Raw genomic sequence first — 18,148 nt, 5'->3', positions numbered from 1 at the left:
CCCGCCTCTTACTCCGCTCCGCTTTTTGGGAACTTAGGAGGCGTGTTTCTGTGTTTAAGCCTCTGTTTGTGTTAAGGCTTTCAGGGTAAAGAGGATGTTAGTGATGAATCACAGAAGCTGGCCGTGTTCCCTTTTTATTACTTCAAACACTTTTAACGTCAAATGAAGAGGAGGAAGCTGAGCTTGACTGCAGATGAAGCGCATTTTCAAGGTTTTAATTCTTAAATAAATTTAAAAATATGCTGTTTTTGCTTTTGGGAGTTGAGTTCATTTATATTTCTCTCGCTGTCATTAAAAATAGCTGTAAGTTTTTACGACATCTGCAGTGTGATAAACAGACCAGCAGGGGGCGACAGGCATTAGAAAATTCAAACTGATTCAAACTGAACTGTTGGGAGTTCAGATTGACTTTATTTTAACTCAAAAATAGAACAAAAAACATGTTTCTGTGCAAAATTTTCTCAATGTTAAGATGTATTAATTTAGGTGAAGTTTTCTGTTATTTCAAAGGGATTTTATTTTATTCCTGCCTCTGCAAATGACTGTTGACAGTCATATTTACTATAAACGACAAGGAAAATCTCCCTTAAATTTGCAACATAAAGGGAAGTGTGTGTGTGTGTGTGGTTAAAGCAGTGTGTGGGGTATCTTGTGTTGACACAATGACCTTGTTGTGTGTAACTATGACACTCTGTCGCCATCACTGAATCTCTCCTTGTGTTTAATGTTTGCCATGTTTCTGTTCTGAAGCTGTGAAAAACGGGTTTAACCACCAGAGTAACTGGACCTGCAGTTATTCTGTAGTTACTCTGGTACCGTCCATCCAGACCTGCTGAGTTGTTCCACATTTATTCATGCTAAGAACAACAAACCTCAATATATTTTGGGGGGGGTTTAGGTGACGGCAGTACTTTCAGGGAACCAGTTTTACATCTCAGTCTCATTCAGATTGAATGAAGTTTGTCTGTGAACGTCAGCTTTTAAGGCTGCCTCAGATTCTCAATGAGGTTCTGCTCTCCGGACGGGAAACGCCCAGAACAAACAACCAGAGTTAAATGAGATCAAAGCATGTTTATCTGCTAGAACGGCCTATTAAAAGCCCGAACCTGTGTCCAAATGGGAATCTACAGCAAACGGATGTTCACAGACATTTCCCAAGAAGAAATGGACAAAAACTTTATTCTGAAGACGTTCTGCGCTTATCCCAGTCAAAGGCTGTTCGATGAAATAATGTCTCAGTGGGGCTGGATATGAAATTACGCCTCACTTTTCTGATTTTTAGTTGTAAGACATGGAAAACAACTCTCCACACTTAAGTATGAGTTTGGGTTTCAGTTTGAAAATTTAAATATCTTCCAGTTCCAGTGATAAGAGTTCTTTATTAAATTAAAGTTTATTGGTATTTGAGAGGCAATCTTGGATTAATTTTCCATTATACATATATTATCCCACCATATTACCTGTTTTTGGTCACATAGACGACGGATTGATGTAGTTTTAATTATTTCTTATATTTTTTATAATTATGCGTAGATCATGATAAATTGTCCTAGAAATGATTGTGCTAAAACGACAACATCGTTAAGTAATATATTGATAAAGGCACAAGCTCGCCTTCTGAAAGATCAATAAACTTTAATTTAGTGAAGAACACTTTACACTGGACTTGGAAGACATTTTAAATATCTAAAACAATGAACAAACCAACCAAAACCACCAAATAAAATCAAAATAAAACCCCCACAACCCAAACCATAAATAAAATGGATTACAAGTCTCTGTAAACTAAATTAGCTTTCAGAAATATTAATCATTGGAATTGATTGCATTTATTGACAAAATCTGTATAGCCAACCTTGTTTGTAAAAACTTTTGCTTGGTTTTAACAAGATAAACTACTAATTGTCCAGGAAAGACAGTTGGAAAAATAGCATTTTAGCTAATTCTGGCACATTTATAAACATGCAAATTAATATTCCTACCAAAAATTACTTATAAATGATACCAAAACAACAATATTTATTGTCCCGCAAAATTAGTTACAACCTGGTGTAAATGTTAGCCCCACTAATCTACGTCACATAATATTCAAATTTATTTACGAGTTAATAACCTCCTGTAGCTTTTTATAATATCTCCTCTCTTTTCTGGCCTTCATTTCTCTTTGTCGTGTAGCTGAATAGCAGAGGTGTGTGAAGGCTTTTAATTTCTAAGACAGAGAGTGGCAACAATGTGAGAGGAAGAAGAGGAGGAGGAGGAAGAGGGGGGCACTTTAAAACCAGCTAATCCTGCTGTCCTCAATCTGCGTCTGAGAGTCTCTGAGGAGGCGGCAGGACGGACGCGCTCCGCTCCTCTGCTGCCAAAAACTCACCAGAAACGTCATCAGATTAAAGTGGGAAACTTTTATCCTTTTTCTGCGCCGGCTGGAAAAGGAGGGAAACACGCGACCGTCGCTCTGTTTGGGAATTCATCTTGAGTTAATCCTATTTTCCTGGGGGGATTTGGAAACAGCGGCGATGAGCGGTGAGGAAAACTCCGACTCCAACAAGCTGGAGTCGGTGATCCAGGTGAGGCCCCCGGGATCTCACCTCAGCGCTTTCCTAATGCGCTGACGGCGAGCTGATGGGGCAAATGGGGCAAGCTCCGTAGCTGTGGTGGTCGCGTCATCAAAACGTCTAACTTAGCCGCTGTGCGTCTTTGTTTTTCGTCTGAACCAGCGGCTGGAGGAGAGCGTCCTGTCTGAGGAGAAGAGGCTGACCGTTCGGGGCCCGTCACCGGATGCGGCCCCTACATGTCTGCCGGCCAGAGTCCGAGAGATCGTCACCAAGAACCTCAACGATACCTGTGAGTCCTTCCGCATCCTTATGTAGTCTAGAGCTCTTGTTTTAGTTATCGATTAATCTGTTGCTTATTCTGACGATTAATCGCCACATCCTGCAGATTTAATCCGTTTTTATACAATATTAGAAATAAATTAAAGCATCTTATCTCAAAGAGCAGGAGCAGTAATGGATTCTAATTTCTGTCTGAATTCAACTTTAGTAATTGATTAATCGACTAACAAATTGACACAATCTACATATTTTTCATTAGAGCCCTTTTTATTCAATATTAGAAATACATTAAAAGATGCAAATAAACATAATTTAATTCCTTTTTTAAAAAATAAGAAAATAAATATATTATTGCCTAAAATACAATTCTGTTAGTGTATGCTCTATCATTTAGCAAAGGATGAATCTGCAGCTAAAAATACTTCTAACATCAACGTGTGAAAAACTCAACTCTTTCTGCTGAGATAACATCAATACAGTGACTTGTGTTTATGTTTTTAACTAACAGATTCATATATGGATAGCAAAAGGTGCCTAAAAGGAGACATTTTGAACAGAATCTGAACTAGGTGACACAGACTCACAGCAAAATGTATATATTTTCTGTAAAGATTTGGTTTAATTACTGCTCTGACTGTGTTGTTCTTTCAGCAAATGCCTTTTTAGACTCTATACTCCAGTTAACAATTAATTGATTACTAAACTAGTTGATGATTATTTCAATAATTGATTTGTCATGATTAATTTAATTAATCGCTTCACCCCTGATATTGTCCATCTAAAACAGAGCGGGTTTTTTTTCTCTGTGAGCAGCCGGGGCCATGTCCTCCGTCATGTCTGTCCAGGAGGAGAACCAAGTTCTGCAGGGAGAGCTGGCCCGGCTAGAGGACCTGCTGGCCCACAGCAGAGCCGACCGGGACGAGCTCGCCATCAAGTACGGCGCCATTAGCGAGAGGGTGAGGACAATACGCTGAATCTGACCGAAACTGGGATCACGTGAGGCGGGAAAATACAGAAAATTCTCCAGGTGTTTGGTCTGGAGAAGCTTTGGGAGGAATGCCCGCCTCTCCCCCGTTTTTTGTCTTCTCGGTTTGTCTTTGTCTCAGATTTGTGGGTCTCCCAGGTGACGGGGGATGGAATGAAGTGGAGTGGAATGGAATGTTGCCATAGCGCCCGTCGCCATGGGCGATTGTAAACAGGGGCTTCACAGCAGGGGAGGGATGTGGCGTCTTGTTGACTGGATTCACGTCGAACATTAGCAAAAATCATAAACCTGCTCCCAAAGGCAGCTGTAGCAAAGTTAATGTGATTTCAGCAAAAAGTTTACACACACTCAACTAAATTTATACTTTATTTTATTTATTTTTTTACAAGAAAGAAAAAAATATATATTTTCCCTTTTTTAAATTTTATCACTATAGGAACAACAAAAACAAAGCAAGGTTAACAAAAGTATACAGATTTTGCAATAAAAATGCTAATTTGCTTCAAAATCAATAAACTTTAGTTTTACAAAGAACACTTCACACTGGAAGTGGAGGACTATATTTTAAAATACAAAGAATGGAAAATAACCAAAAACAATAAATTAAACAAAAATTAAAACCACACAAAACAGAAACCATAAATAAAATGTATTATGAAGTCCCTTTAAACATCATTCTCCTTCAAACATACTAATAATCAGTATGGAAATGATTAAGTTAATTTTTATTTATGGCGCGATTAACTGACTCATTTTATTTTAACCATTATCCCTCCATCTTGTGGAACAATAAACATTTAGCTATAAATCTGAATTTATTCACAAAGGCTCAGATATATACATGCACCCCTATAATATTTGGTTATATGTAACAAAATGAAGCAGGGAAAAAACAAACAAACACTTTCATCATGTTAGAACCATATTTAAATTAAAATCCATTTTGTTCTTCCCTCTGTCTCTCCTTCAGCTGGAGCAGGCGCTGCGGCTTGAAACCGGGGAGGGCGACCTCGACTCGCCCGAGTCACGCAGCCTGGCCCAGCAGAACGTGGATCTGCGGCGACGGCTGGACGAGGAGCAGGCGGCCTACAGGCGTAAACTCACCGCCTACCAGGAGGGCCAGCAGAGGCAGGCGCAGCTGGTGCAGAAGCTGCAGGCGAAGGTGGGCCGGGTCAGACCGGAGCTAGTAGTAACTACCGTATTTTTCGGACTATAAGCCGCTACTTTTTTCCCACTCTTTGAACCATGTGGCTTGTAGCCCGGTGCGGCTTTTCTGTGGATTTTCCTTCAACCTCCAGGGGGCGCTTTAGCAGGAAGTGAATCATTGGAATTCAAAATTGGAAATCAAAGTAGAAAGCGCTAATTTTCATTAAGAACAAGCACATGCTAGCAGCAAGGCACGACGGAGAAATGTTTTCAAACTCAAACGCCCTCATCATGGAAACCACAAGAAGAAGTTCAGATGCAGCTTTAAGTTGAAGGTTATCGATCTGGCAGTACAGATCGATAGCCGCTAAGCACGACGTGAACAAATCCATGGTTCGGCGTTGGAGACGCAGGGCTGCGTCCTTAAGAGCAGATTTATTAAGGACGCTCTGTCCGCTGCCTCATTGTGGAAATTTGATCAGTTACTCAGACTTTTTACCAAACACTTTTTTACTCTTACTTGAATAACTTCTTGAATGGCTACCTTTTTCCTGTGATTTAACTAAAAATATGTTGAAGTATCACTGCTCTTACTTGAGTACATTTTTTGGGTGCTCTACCCACCTCTCAGTTTAACTGAGCGGCTTTTACAGTGAAGCATGATGATGATGAAGGCTCTTCTTCTTCAGGTTCTGCAGTACAAAAAGAAATGTGGCGATCTAGAGCAGATGCTTCAGGAGAAATCCTCCGAGGTGGAGAAAGGCACGGTGGGTGTAGGTGGCGTTTCCCACTGAAAACCAGGAAGCTGTTTTCTGTCTGCAGAGTCGTTTTCTAATTGGATCATTAATTTCAGAGCAACAGCGAAACGTCAAACGGACGACATCAGGAAGACGCGAGCAGCAACCTGGAGGACGCTTTGATCCGGCTGGAGGAAGAGCAGCAGAGGTGGAGCGTCACCACTGAAACGATCAATCAGATCAATCATAATGAATCAATTATTGACATAATCCTCAGACAATTTAATAATAACTGAATTGTTAATTGGAGAATACAGGCTCAAAAAAGCTGTTTGATGAAATAACAATTTACTCAGAACATTAAACCAAAAACTGTACAGAAATATATAGACATTTTTAAAAAATGGATTTATTTATTTATTTCAAACAGGTTTTTAAAAACAAGAGAATCAAATAGTCAGTAGGACAGAGAAACATCTGCATATATAACCAAGAACAAAATAATTTGTTTACCATAACTTTTCTGCTTGGAGTAGGAAGAAGTAAACATTTACTTAAGACCACCTGTTATCTCAATTTAATGAAATAAATTACCTACCAACTTAATAATTATTAAGAACTTCTAATTAAAATAATGTTATAATATTTGTGTGCCTGTTTTGCCTTAAAAATAAAAAACTATTATTTGTCTGTAAATAAGTTCTACCAAAACTCCTCAAGTTGCAACGTTTTAGCTTCACCTGGTTGAAATTCTGCAAGGAAATCTCTTATTAAGCGTCTTCTGCTATCGCATTATTAATCAATTAATCCAAAAAATAGACAATAGATTAGCCCTACACTGTATTGCATCAACCGTTCACTAAATAATTGCACTTTATAAATATATAAAATGACTATTTTCTGATTTTAAAAGGAATTTGATTATTTGTATCTTTATTGCATTTCTTAATTTGCTTAGGTGGTTAAATGAAAAATATGCAGAATTTTAAAATTTCTTTCTCCAATTATCTGACTAGTTGTCAGAAAAATCAACTAATAAAATAATCATCAGCTTCACATATCAATGAATCTCTATTGATACTCAGATATGAATAAGTTAAACTACAAACAGTTTCTGAGTTAAAACTTCTGCAGTTTTTAGTTGGGTTTGGTAATTCTTCATATCCATCAGTTTTTATCTTCAGCAGCGTTCATAACTTGTTGTCATATTAGAGCTCTAAAGTATTTTATTGGGACTTTGTGTGGAAAACCAACACAAAGCTGCAGGCCACTGTTGAGAAATGGGAGAAAAAGAAAAGCTGCTGCAGCTGGTTTGTGAATTTCAGAGGTTTGTTTGAGAACATTGGGGAACAAAAGAAGACGCAGCAGAAAAGTCAAGCATAAATGTAGAGATGTTGTTTTGTGTTGATTATTTAACCAATAAAATACAACCGAGGCGTTTATACAGTGTAGCATTAAGTGTTTATTTCATGTTTTTTCTTACAGCTGAAAGCAGTAGGGAGATTTAACCTCCGATTCAGCTTCAGCACATTTCAAATAAATTAATAATTTGTGTGTGACTCCAGTGCAAAGATATGCAGGCCTGTTGATGTCAGTGATGCTTGTGGTGCCTTCAGGAGCAGCAGCCTGTCGGCGGTGAACGCGATGCTGCGGGAGCAGTTGGAGCAGGCGGGTTTGGCCAACGAGGCTCTGAGCCAGGACATCCGCAGGCTCACCGTGGACTGGACCAAAGCCAGGGAGGAGCTGGAGCAGAAGGAGTCCGACTGGAGGAGAGAGGAGGAGGTGAGAGAGAGAGACAGTGAAGCACTGTCTGTTCAAAAGTGATTTACGTCACAAAAATATGGAGAAACCCAACGTGAACCGAGCCGAAAACATTATGTTTGGTCAAACGCTATCAACAAAGTCAATATGTATCAAATGTATTGATCAATGATCCAGTTTTTATGGTTGAAAAGCAAATCTAAGGCACTCTGTTTCAGCTGTTTTACAGTTTTCTGGAAGTTTGTAGAAGCTGAAGGCTGATTCTCCATGTCTGGTTCTGGGGATGTTCTGGGGATGTAGAGCTGTCAGGTCTGGGAGGTTGCTATGACAACAGCAGATCTTTAATGCATTGTGGTGCTAAATTGTTTAGGGATTTATAAGCTAACAGTATTTTATAATTTAGTCTCTTAGCTACAGGGAGCCAGTGTAGGGACTGTAGAACTGGGTGATGTTCTCCAACTTCCTGGTTTTAGTCAGAACGCCAGCAGCAGCGTTCTGGATCAGCCGGAGATGGAGGATTGATTTTTTTAGACGCTGTTGCAGTAATCAATGAGACTAAAGATAAACGCATGGATGAGTTTCTCTAGATCTCGCTGAGACATCAGTCCTCTAATCCTGGAAATGTTCTTCAGGTGTCAGAAGGCCGACTTTGTGACTGTCTTAATGTGGCTCTGAGGGTTCAGGTCGGAGACCATCACTGCACCCAGATTTCAGGCCTGATCGCTGGTTTAATAACTCAATCATACTTATTTGCATAACATATTTCAGCAACAAAGCAGTTCAAAGAACTTCACATCACGAAAACACAAAAATAAAAACAACATACAGTCACCAACTGAGAAACCAGAAACAAACATTACATTTTGTCAAGTTCCATCATCAAAAATCATCAACACACGTCACAGTAAATCGGTGAAGTCGCTGAAACCTTCTTCCTGTTTCTGCCTTCAGTCTTTCCACAGCTACTTCAGCAGCGAACACGGCCGGCTGCTGAAGCTGTGGAGGCAAGTGGTCGGCTTCAGGAGGCACGTCTGCGAGATGAAGAGCGCCACCGAAAGGTAAAAATAAAATCACAAACTCAACATTTCAGGGATTCTGATGGGTGCTTGAAATCCTTGAGAAGGTTTGAAAGTGACTGATTTCTGTGTAAAGTTCATTTTACTGTGGAAAAAGCGTACGAACCCTGAACATTTTCCCTCTCTTTTCTCTCAGAGACTTGTCAGAAATGCGTTCTGAGCTGGCTCGGATGTCCCACTCGGCCCGGGTGTCCTGCTCTGGCTTGTCCACGTCGGTGGACAGTCGGGCGGCGGGAGACAAGGCTCTGAGGGTTCAGCTGGAGCAGCAGCTGAGGGAGCGAGCGGCGGAGATGATGAGCCTTCAGAGCAGAGCCGATGCAGAGAAAAGTGAGCTGAACGTCAGGTTAGTGAGCCACTAACTGGTCAGCAGTACTTCATAAAGGGTTGAGTGAAGGTGAGGTAAGTCGAATAAAAAAAAATACAATATCTTATTATTTTATGTATTTAAAAAATATATATTTTCATCGTCTAATTTATTTTGATGAGGAAATCTGAGTGCAGTGGCTTGGAGACCTAGCAAACCAGCACCCTGCTGGTGTCTGGACTGACTGTAATTTGTCACAATATCAAATTACAACTTATTTAAAAAAAAGAACTTCAAAATTGAACTACAATATTAAAGTTCTGTCAGCATTTGGATTAGATACTTTAAGTTCTGCTGTGGTTCTGACACTATAAGTTCAGGGATTGTATAAAAAACAGGACCAGTGAACGGGTCACTTTCTTTTACTCACTCTGTATTTTACTGACAGGTTTTACTGACTAGCAGCTGGTGAAACTATAAACGTTCAGACATATGAAGGGACACAGCATTAAAGAAGGTTGTTTTTGTCACAAGTTGTTTCGAAATGTTGTGACTGTTGGTGAATTTTAGTAAAACATGGAGGAAAATCAAAATTCAGCACAGAGAATGCTACAAAGTGTAAATCTCCCTCCTGTTTTATTCTCTAACCTCTTCAGTGTGTTGTGTATGGAGCTAAATTCATCTCAATATTATTCAACCAAGCAAAAACTAATCTACATTTTTGTCAAAGTTTTGTCTAAAAAAAACAAACAATTTTTTAAAAATTCAAATAGGTCATTTTTTCTTATGGAGATAAAGGGTTATTTCCAAAACATAAACTTTTATTTGTGAATGTCAAAAATCTTTGGTTACGATTCTCAAACTTTTGGTTTTGATGCTCCTTGCTTGGTTGAACTCAAAGCCTTTTGAGGACAAAACATTTTAAAATATTTCATTATGAAAAAATATGTCATTACAATTAAAAACGTTTTGACCACAATTTAATTTTTTTATTGTTTTTATTGTTTTTGCTTGACTGAACACTATTGAGTATTTACTCCCATAGGCTGTGATTTGTGGCTAAAATGACTTAAACATTTGTTTTTGTCTGAACTATCAGGTTGTCTGACGTGGTGCGAGAATGTGAGAGACTGAAGGGACAAATTGTGGAGCGAGACGCAGAAATCTCCACTCTGACGCAGAGGGTCGAGGTAAGAGAGCGTCTCTGAGGCTGACGCAGCGTCCTGAGTCTTTTCATATTTACATTTCTGTCTCTGCTCGGTTCTTTTCCTTCAGGAGCAGAGTGGCAGCGATGAGCCCGACACGCAGCTGATTAAAGCTCGGTCTGAGATGCTGCTGGACACGCTGAGAGACATCGCTCAGGTATAAATAAATATGGCTGGGCGATACAGCTTAAAAAAATAAAATAAAAATGTTCACGCCAGATCTGATTTCTATCAGTTTTGTGTTTTGCTTGCTTTCTTTTCTTACAAAGAAACTACAGAAAATAAAAGTGGCTTTTATATCTAGCGTCGCTTCTGTACAGCAGAGTATTAGGGCCAGGTTACGAGAACTTTTGTTTCAGCACAGGAATAAAATCACAATATTAGCATAAAAAAGTTGTTTTAATGAGATAAAATCTCCTCAGGATCTGATGAGACAAGTTCAGTCAATTTTTTCTTCAAAACAGACTCAATTATTTGCACAATCATTTTAAAGTCCTGCTGCTGATAACAATTTAATATTGTATTATCTCTAAAACGTATATTGGATTATAACTTCACAAGATGCTCAACATTCCTCATTTTAATTTTTGAGGAGTTTTTGTGGAGGAATTCTCATAAAAATTACAACTTTATTCTGATTCTCATATTATTTAGACTCTTTTATAACTGTATTCTTGTGATATTATGGTTTTAGTCTTTTGGTCTGAATCTAATATTTTGTCGTAGAGTTGAGCTAAATTCAATGTCTGAATAAATAAATGTTGTAAAACACGCTTGTCAAACAAAATGGCGGTCTCAGGCGTCACTGTGATCTATGGAAACCCATTGAGAGCAAAATATAATCTTCAAAAACCAAAACCACACGCCCTGCTGTAGGTGTAAAACTCACTCTGGATGTTTCCTGCTGGTTCTGCAGAGCGTGTTGTCAGACGGGGAGTCGTCGTCAGAAGCTGACCAGGATCGCTCTGCGGCTCCACTCCTGGCGCTGATCCGTGACGCCTCTCCTCGACGGTCCTCCTCTCCGTTAAAGATGGCGGCCGCTCCTCCAGGCTCCTCGCCGTCTCCGCTGCCTGACGCAGCTCTGTCCGCTCTCCGCTCAGCCGTCGCAAACAAGATGCTGCAGCTGCAGGTGACAACTTGCTGCTAAAATCCATAGTAAAAAAACCTCAGAAACCGTTAAAGTTTAATGGAAATTATACTTTGATATGAAAGGATCTTGACTACTGGATAAAAGTTATTTTTCATTATTTAAATCTTGTTTATCAAATCTAATTTATTGTCCTGTTGAAGCTTTTCCTGCTGAAAAGCTTAAAATTCATTAATCGCAATTATTTGACCTAAATAAACGACAAAACCTCTTCAGATTGAGTTCACATAATACATTTATTTTTGTAATCAGATAGATTATCTTGACAATAAATCGATTAGTTGGATAAAAAAAAATGTCTGCTGATTTCCAATCAGCAGAACGAAGCTAAAAAAAATCATTTTGCTAAATAAGTGGCTTATTTAATCATTTTAACTTATTTAAGTGGTTAAATAAGTGGTAACCATGTAAGCTTATTTTGTACACAATTAGAAATACATAAAAAAATACAAATAAACAAATATTCGAGTAGTTTTTAAATAAGAAAATAAAATTTATTGCAATAACGCCACAGCAAAGGAAGCATTTGCAACTAAAAAATACTTTTATAATCTACATGTGAAAAGCTCAGCCCTTCGTCTTCACTCAGTGGACTGTAATCAGTTTATTTATTTTAATTAATTGGTTAGTAAATGAAGAGCTGAATGTGCTTAATAGGAGATTTATGTTTTATAATTTGAACCAGGTGAAGTTAAAACTATTCCACTTAAGGAGTTCTGGTTGAACATATTTACAGACAAACATTTTTTTTTATCCTAAATACAAGTTTTCTTTCAGCAAACTGCTTCTTATGAGTCTGCATACTCCAGTTAGCGATTAATTTATTCCTAAAATTGTTATTCCAATAATCGATTCATCGTGATTAATTTATGTCGACATCTTCATCACTGATCTGGTTCCCAGGACGTCCGCGGCCGTCTGCTCTCTGCCCAGTCGTCCCTCCAGCAGCTTCGAAAGCAGCTTTCAGACTCTGATACGTCCAGACGAGACTCGGAGCAGCGGAACCAGGCGCTGCAGCGGGAAAGAGACGCAGCTCAGCGAGAGAGAGAGACCGCCCAGAAAGACAAGGACCGTCTGAAGCAGGACAGAGACGTGCTGGCCAGGTCAGGGGTCTCCGTCTCCTCCTCACCGTTTCATCCTACCGGAGTTTTAACGGTGTGATTCCTGCCCGCAGCGAGAAGGCGAAGCTGGAGCAGAGCGTCCAGGCAGGGGAGAGCAGCGTCCAGATGCTGCAGATGGAGCGCGAAAAGCTGCAGCTGGCGCTGCTGGCGGCTCAGCGAGAGCGAGACGGCGAGAGGGAGGAGAAGGAGGCGGCCAATCAGGAGAGAGACCGGGCCAAAGCCGAGACCCAGAGGATGTAAGCATGATAATCGAACCTGAACGTTACTAATCCTCACAGTTGTACAGCAGCAAGCAACAAGACGCAGCGGAGAGCTTTCAGCACATTGCCAGACTGGAGCTGCTTCTTTACCTAACAGTTAATTAGACAAGCCAAGCAACCGGATTAGGATTAGGGCCACTTTAAGAAAAATCCCTAATTCTGACTTTAATCTCTGAACTTTAATTCAATCTATATTAAAATACAAATAAATATTCAAAAACTCTTTAAGACGACTGAGGATTAGGGCAATTGTAGGTAGAAAAGAAGGGAGGAGTAAATTTCTCCCAAAAGAAATTTTATTAAGACATTAATCTCAGAAAAATCCCAAAAAATCTAAAATATTCAAGAAAAATGTCATACATTTCGGGGTTATTTTCACATATTCTCTAGAAAAAAAACGTGAACATTTTCTGACCTCATAAAGTAGAACAATTTGACTTTGGGAAATTTTCTGAGTTTCAAAAGTCAAAAATCTTCTACTTTTGAGTAGAAGATTTAAACAATTCTGATTCTGAGGGAAAAAAAAACAGAATTCTGAGCTTAAAATTGAAATTTTGTTATTAAAGTCAGAATTATATGATGCTGCAGCTCTCCTTCCTTTGTATACAAAAAGATGAGTAAATTTCTGCCAAAAAAACCTCTAGAAAAAAATGTGAATTTTCTGAGTTTGAAAAGTCAGATATTTGCTAGAAAAACTGAAATTTTTAGATGTTTCTGGGAAATGTTTTAGAAAAAAAATTAAAAATTTGCCAGAAAATTCTGAACTTCTGAAAGTAATCTCAGAAAATTTCTAGAAAAACACGGACATTTCTGAGTTTCAAAAGTAAACTTTTTTTGAAATTTTTTAATTCAAAAACAATTCTTTTTTAATTTCTAAGTTTCAGAAGCAAAAAAAAGTGAAATTTTTTAGTTTCAAAAGTCGGAAATTTTCGTACTTTTTCTAGAAAATTTCTAAGATTAAACTCAAGATGTCTGAGTTTTTTGGCAGAAATGTCCTCCTTTTTTATTAATCTACATTGACCCTGAAATGCTGTCATAAAATCCTCAGATAAAAGTCAGAATAATTTTTTTTTTTCAGTGGCCTTTATCCTCTTCCATACTCAAAGCAGCTCGGGTGTCAAAAAATTTAAATTAAATAAAAGTTATCTTCAAATGATTACCACCCAGACCTGATGTTGTCCTGACTGACCTCCATCTTGTGTGTTTTGCTCCGTTCAGACAGAAGCAGCGGGATCTGAGTGAGAGCCGAGCGTCGGCTCAGAGAAGAGAGCTGACTGCAGTGAGGGAGAGCCACCAGCAGGAGGAGGTAGAGAGGCAGCTTCTGCAGCGCGAGAAGGCCCAGCTGTCCGAAGCGCTTGCTCGGGTGAGGGGAAACATCCATGTAGTAGAATCTCTGCATCTTTGTGTTTTTGACGCGTCTTTTTCCCCGCAGGCCGAGAGCTGCAGCACGGAGCTGTCACTGCAGCTCAGCAGGCTGCAGTCTGAGGAGGCGGCGCTCAGGGACTCTCTGGCAAAGATGGGCAGCATGAACGAGGCGCTGGCCCAGGACAAGGTGGACCTCAACAACTACATCCTCCAGGTGAGGGCCCCTTGCTGGGCCGCTTAGGAAGTACATCGTACTTGAGTACGGAGCCCACTAGTGGACATGGAGGAAACTTTTCCTTTTGCCTTCCCTCTCAATAAATGAGCAAAAACCCTTTGGTCCAGTCCAGTTTGATTTGAACCAGAATTAGAGATGACTAACTCCTGAATGCTTTAATTGGATTTTAGACAATTAAATGTTTACTTTGTCATTTATAAACGGAACTCAATTATTTATCTGTACTTTTAATATTGTATAAAGTGGCTTAAATGGAAAATCTGCAGTTTTTCTATCTGATTAATCGTCAGAACAACCAACAGCATAATTGATAACTAAAATAATCGCAGTTCTAGTTCATGACATAACAAGAAGAAGCAGTAAAGTTTGTGTTTATAGTTGCTCTGTCGTTCATCACGGCCTGGTTTCGTTGTTTATTCGTCTCTCAGCTGGAGGAGGAGAAGCGCGTCCTGCTGGCTCAGCGGCGCGAGGCGGAGCAGGAGCGACTGACCATCAGGGACGAGCTGGTCCGTCTGGAGCAGGACCGGCTGGAGCTGGACGCCGGCCGCGTGGCGCTGCAGCAGGCGCTGCAGGACGCCGAGCAGAGCCGGGCCGGGACGGAGAGCGAGCTGCAGAGTCTCAGAGCGGAGAGGCTGCGGCTGCAGCAGAAGGTGACCCAGGTACCGAACCGGGTCTGTTGTTTACAGGTCCAAACAAGCAGGAACAGAAAGTCACAATGTTTACATATTTACCAGGAATGGACCAGGTTTATATCTGCTTTTCCAGACTTCATTCTCCATCTGAATATCTAAATATGGTTTCATTTTCTTCCTTTTTTTTCTTCTTCCTTTCTTTCCTTCTTTTATTTCCAGTTTTTTTCTTTCATTTTATCTCTTCATTTTCTTCCTATCTTTTTGTCAATTTTTTTATTCCTTCCTATCTTTCTTTTCTTTCCTTCTTGTTTTTCCTTCTTTCCTTCCTATCTTTCTTGTCTTCCATTCAGTCCTTTTCTTTCTATCTTCCCTTCCTTTCTCCTTTCCTTGCTATCTTTTTTCCTCCCTTCCTTCTTTTCCTTTTGTGTCTTTTTTCCTTTATTTTCTTTGTATCTTTTTGTCCTTTTCTTTTATTATTTCCTATCTTCTCTTCCTTCCTCTCCTTCCATGCCTTTCTATTTTTCTATCTTTCCTTCTTCCTTTCCTTGCTATTTTTTTCCTTTCCTTAATTTCTTCCCTTCCTTCCTTTCCTGGTTATCTTCCCTACCTTCCTTTGCATCCCATCTTCACTTCTTTCCTTTCATTCTCTCTCTGCTTTTTGCTGGTTCCACATTTAGAGCCTGACAGATGTAGAAATGCCAGTGGTCAATTGTAATATTTTTATTTTGATGTGAAACTCTGAGGATTCTGGAGAAACTCTGGAAGATGTTCCCGGAGCCAGAGGAACTCGTGACCTTTATTTCCTGGGTTTTTCTCTCCGTCTGTCGGCAGCTTTGTGCCGAGGTTGCGTCTCTGGGCTCCGAGCTGAGCCTGGCCCAGGGTGAGGGCCAGAAGAACGAGGCGGCACTGGAGGAGGCGGGCCGCGGTCGGGCGGAGCTGGCCCGGGACAAAGCAGCTCTGGTGGTCCAGCTGACAGCGTCTGAAAGGGAGAACGCGGCGCTGTCAGAGGAACTGGCTGCTTTCAGGTCACAACTGATCCGTTATCATGTGAAAACCCTGAAGCTGCAGCTTCACCAGCTCCTCTAAAATAGATCTGTAATTCGGCTTTGTTCCTTGATGTCTTTGAACCTGCAGGTCTGAGCGGGAGTCCCTGGAAACGGGTCTGTTTGAGGTGCAGCAGCAGCTGGCGCTGATCGAGTCCCGCAGAGATCAGCTGGAGGCCGAGAACCAAGCGCTGAGCGCCCGCTGCGAGACGGCCGCAGGTGAAAACCCGGAGCAACAGAACCGGCGCCTGAAACACGAGTCAGCCGCGACCGCAACTATGAGACAACAAACCAATAACAGTATATATTGCTGTAGACACGTGATCAATATCGACAGATAACATGTGGCATGTAGAATAATCAATGATGTCACCAAACTCTGATCCAGAACTGCAAAGAATTCTGGGAGATGTAGACAGAGGAAAGCATTTAGCCAAGCAAAGGCTGTATTCATACTGCAGCCTGAAGTGACCCAATTCCGATTTTTTTGAATTCGGAATTGGGTCCGAATTCATGGCAGTGATCTTTTCACTGATATGAAAAGATCAGACTTGTATCCGATCTTTTCGTGGCAGTCTGAACAGCACAGGTCGGATTCTTTTTCGAATGTGACCCATATCCAATACATATCCGATTCAAATACGACCTAACGTTCAGGTCGCATTCATCCGAACTGAACCTCACTGATTCTCAACAAATCTCACTATTCTGCGTCCTGATATGCGCAAGCGGGAAGAAAAACAACAACCATGACGGACTATGATGAGGATTAAGTTGTTAATATGTTTCTCCGGCCGGGGAACAACTTCAAATATGTAAGCTAAGCTCCACTGTTATCCTCCATGTTTACTTCCGCAAACACTGAGCACTTCTTCTTTTTATGGCGGTTGGCAGAACACTGAGAACGCTGCCGCTATTGCGCCCTCTACTGCGCATGCGGGACACTTTCAGGTCGTTTGCCCGTTCACACCACAGAACGCATACAGGTTGCAATTACTGGCAGTTTGAACGACCCCGGCAAAAGTATCAGAATTGCCAAAAAATCGGAATTGGGTCACTTCAGGCTGCAGTGTACGCACCCAAAGTGAGTGACAAGAACTAACTCTCTCTGCTCTCTGGTTACCTAGCAACTCATTCATTCGCTAGTTACCTAGCAACAATCTGTTGAGCAACTGCCAAAGCAGCAGTTTAAAGCTTCTCTTCATAACTGCTTAAAAATAAAAAAAACAACAGTGTGGAATAAAAACTGGAAAAACCAGGAAAGCTCATGATACAAGTTTGGTGCTATTTCAGATGTTTAAAACAAAAAAACGAAACAATAATTATCAATATTGGCTGATATGAAATATTTATATCGTGATTTGTTTCTCAGCCATGTTGCAACCATAGCAACCGTTAATTCAAATTCAGTCGTCAGTCACAAACTTTGCCATTTTCACCAATCATCACAACGTTTGCGTGAATCTGACCATTCACTTTAAAGCACGAGTCAAACTCAAGGCCCGCGGGCCAAATCCGGTCCACCACAGGGTTTTATGTGGCCATCTGTACTCTAGAGAGTCACATAAATAGAACAGTAAATATTATTTTATCTATTAAATCACTCATTCAAAATAACAACTTGCCAACTTGTTAGTTTACAAGTTGGCAAATCAAAGCAGCTCTGATTTCAATCAATTTCAGGCAAAAATACTGAGACCCGCATTTTTTTAATGTTAATTGTGAGTTTACTGCTAATTTTTCACATCAGTGGTAAAACATCAGGTTTACGTGATGCTAACTCTCACCCGCTGGTGGCAGTATTTCTTTCTCAGCCTTTCTTGACGCCAAGTTATATTCTGTGATCGACACGGCGAACAATAAAAAAGATCATATTTAATATCATGCATAAGCAAATAGTTTGAAATTATCTCCACTAAATCAGTAACAAACAAAAAATCCTGGAGGGATGACCACTGTGAAAAGACATCTATTATACTCAAGAGGTGCTTACTAAGATGCAGACTCAAATATCAGTACATTCTGACACAAAAACTCACCAAAACGTCGCAGCATCCTGGAGGGATTAACCAGTGTGAGAATGTGAGTTGAGTGAGACTTGTTCTCCTGGATGTTTTCTAGCTGAGCTGAAGCGGTTGCGCTCAGACGGTGAGATTGCCCTGGCGCAGGCAGAGAGAGAGAAGCAGACTCTGACTCAGTCCCTCAGCGCCACTCAGCTGGAGGCTCAGCAGGCTTTACGCAAGGCCATCTCCGAGCATCAGGAGGAGGTGGAGAGGCTGGTCTCAGAGAAGGCGAGA

General features: G+C 40.4%; 1 protein-coding gene across 2 annotated transcripts in view; it reads left to right on the top strand.

The window, feature by feature from the left end:
- The first annotated feature begins 2,301 nt into the window (after positions 1–2,301).
- Positions 2,302–18,148, top strand: part of crocc (ciliary rootlet coiled-coil, rootletin) — a 29,060-nt gene continuing 13,213 nt past the window's right edge. Inside the window, exons 1-20 of one of the 2 annotated variants that reach the window (XM_008409769.2) lie at positions 2,302–2,567; positions 2,718–2,844; positions 3,648–3,790; positions 4,790–4,981; positions 5,655–5,732; positions 5,819–5,910; positions 7,319–7,484; positions 8,415–8,521; positions 8,676–8,882; positions 9,943–10,033; positions 10,119–10,205; positions 10,965–11,177; positions 12,099–12,298; positions 12,370–12,552; positions 13,795–13,939; positions 14,009–14,155; positions 14,605–14,835; positions 15,640–15,833; positions 15,943–16,070; positions 17,973–18,142. In XM_008409769.2, the coding sequence (XP_008407991.1) occupies positions 2,517–2,567; positions 2,718–2,844; positions 3,648–3,790; positions 4,790–4,981; positions 5,655–5,732; positions 5,819–5,910; positions 7,319–7,484; positions 8,415–8,521; positions 8,676–8,882; positions 9,943–10,033; positions 10,119–10,205; positions 10,965–11,177; positions 12,099–12,298; positions 12,370–12,552; positions 13,795–13,939; positions 14,009–14,155; positions 14,605–14,835; positions 15,640–15,833; positions 15,943–16,070; positions 17,973–18,142 (2,952 nt within the window). In that variant the 5' untranslated portion in view covers positions 2,302–2,516. Of the gene's footprint in view, positions 2,568–2,717; positions 2,845–3,647; positions 3,791–4,789; positions 4,982–5,654; positions 5,739–5,818; positions 5,911–7,318; positions 7,485–8,414; positions 8,522–8,675; positions 8,883–9,942; positions 10,034–10,118; positions 10,206–10,964; positions 11,178–12,098; positions 12,299–12,369; positions 12,553–13,794; positions 13,940–14,008; positions 14,156–14,604; positions 14,836–15,639; positions 15,834–15,942; positions 16,071–17,972; positions 18,143–18,148 lie in introns of both variants that reach the window. The other variant, XM_008409768.2, reaches the window with a different exon arrangement.

This window comes from Poecilia reticulata, linkage group LG5 (assembly GCF_000633615.1).
Source record: "Poecilia reticulata strain Guanapo linkage group LG5, Guppy_female_1.0+MT, whole genome shotgun sequence".
Taxonomy (NCBI): domain Eukaryota; kingdom Metazoa; phylum Chordata; class Actinopteri; order Cyprinodontiformes; family Poeciliidae; genus Poecilia; species Poecilia reticulata.
Note: the sequence above shows the minus strand (reverse complement) of the source record. Positions and strands in the feature narration are given on the sequence as shown.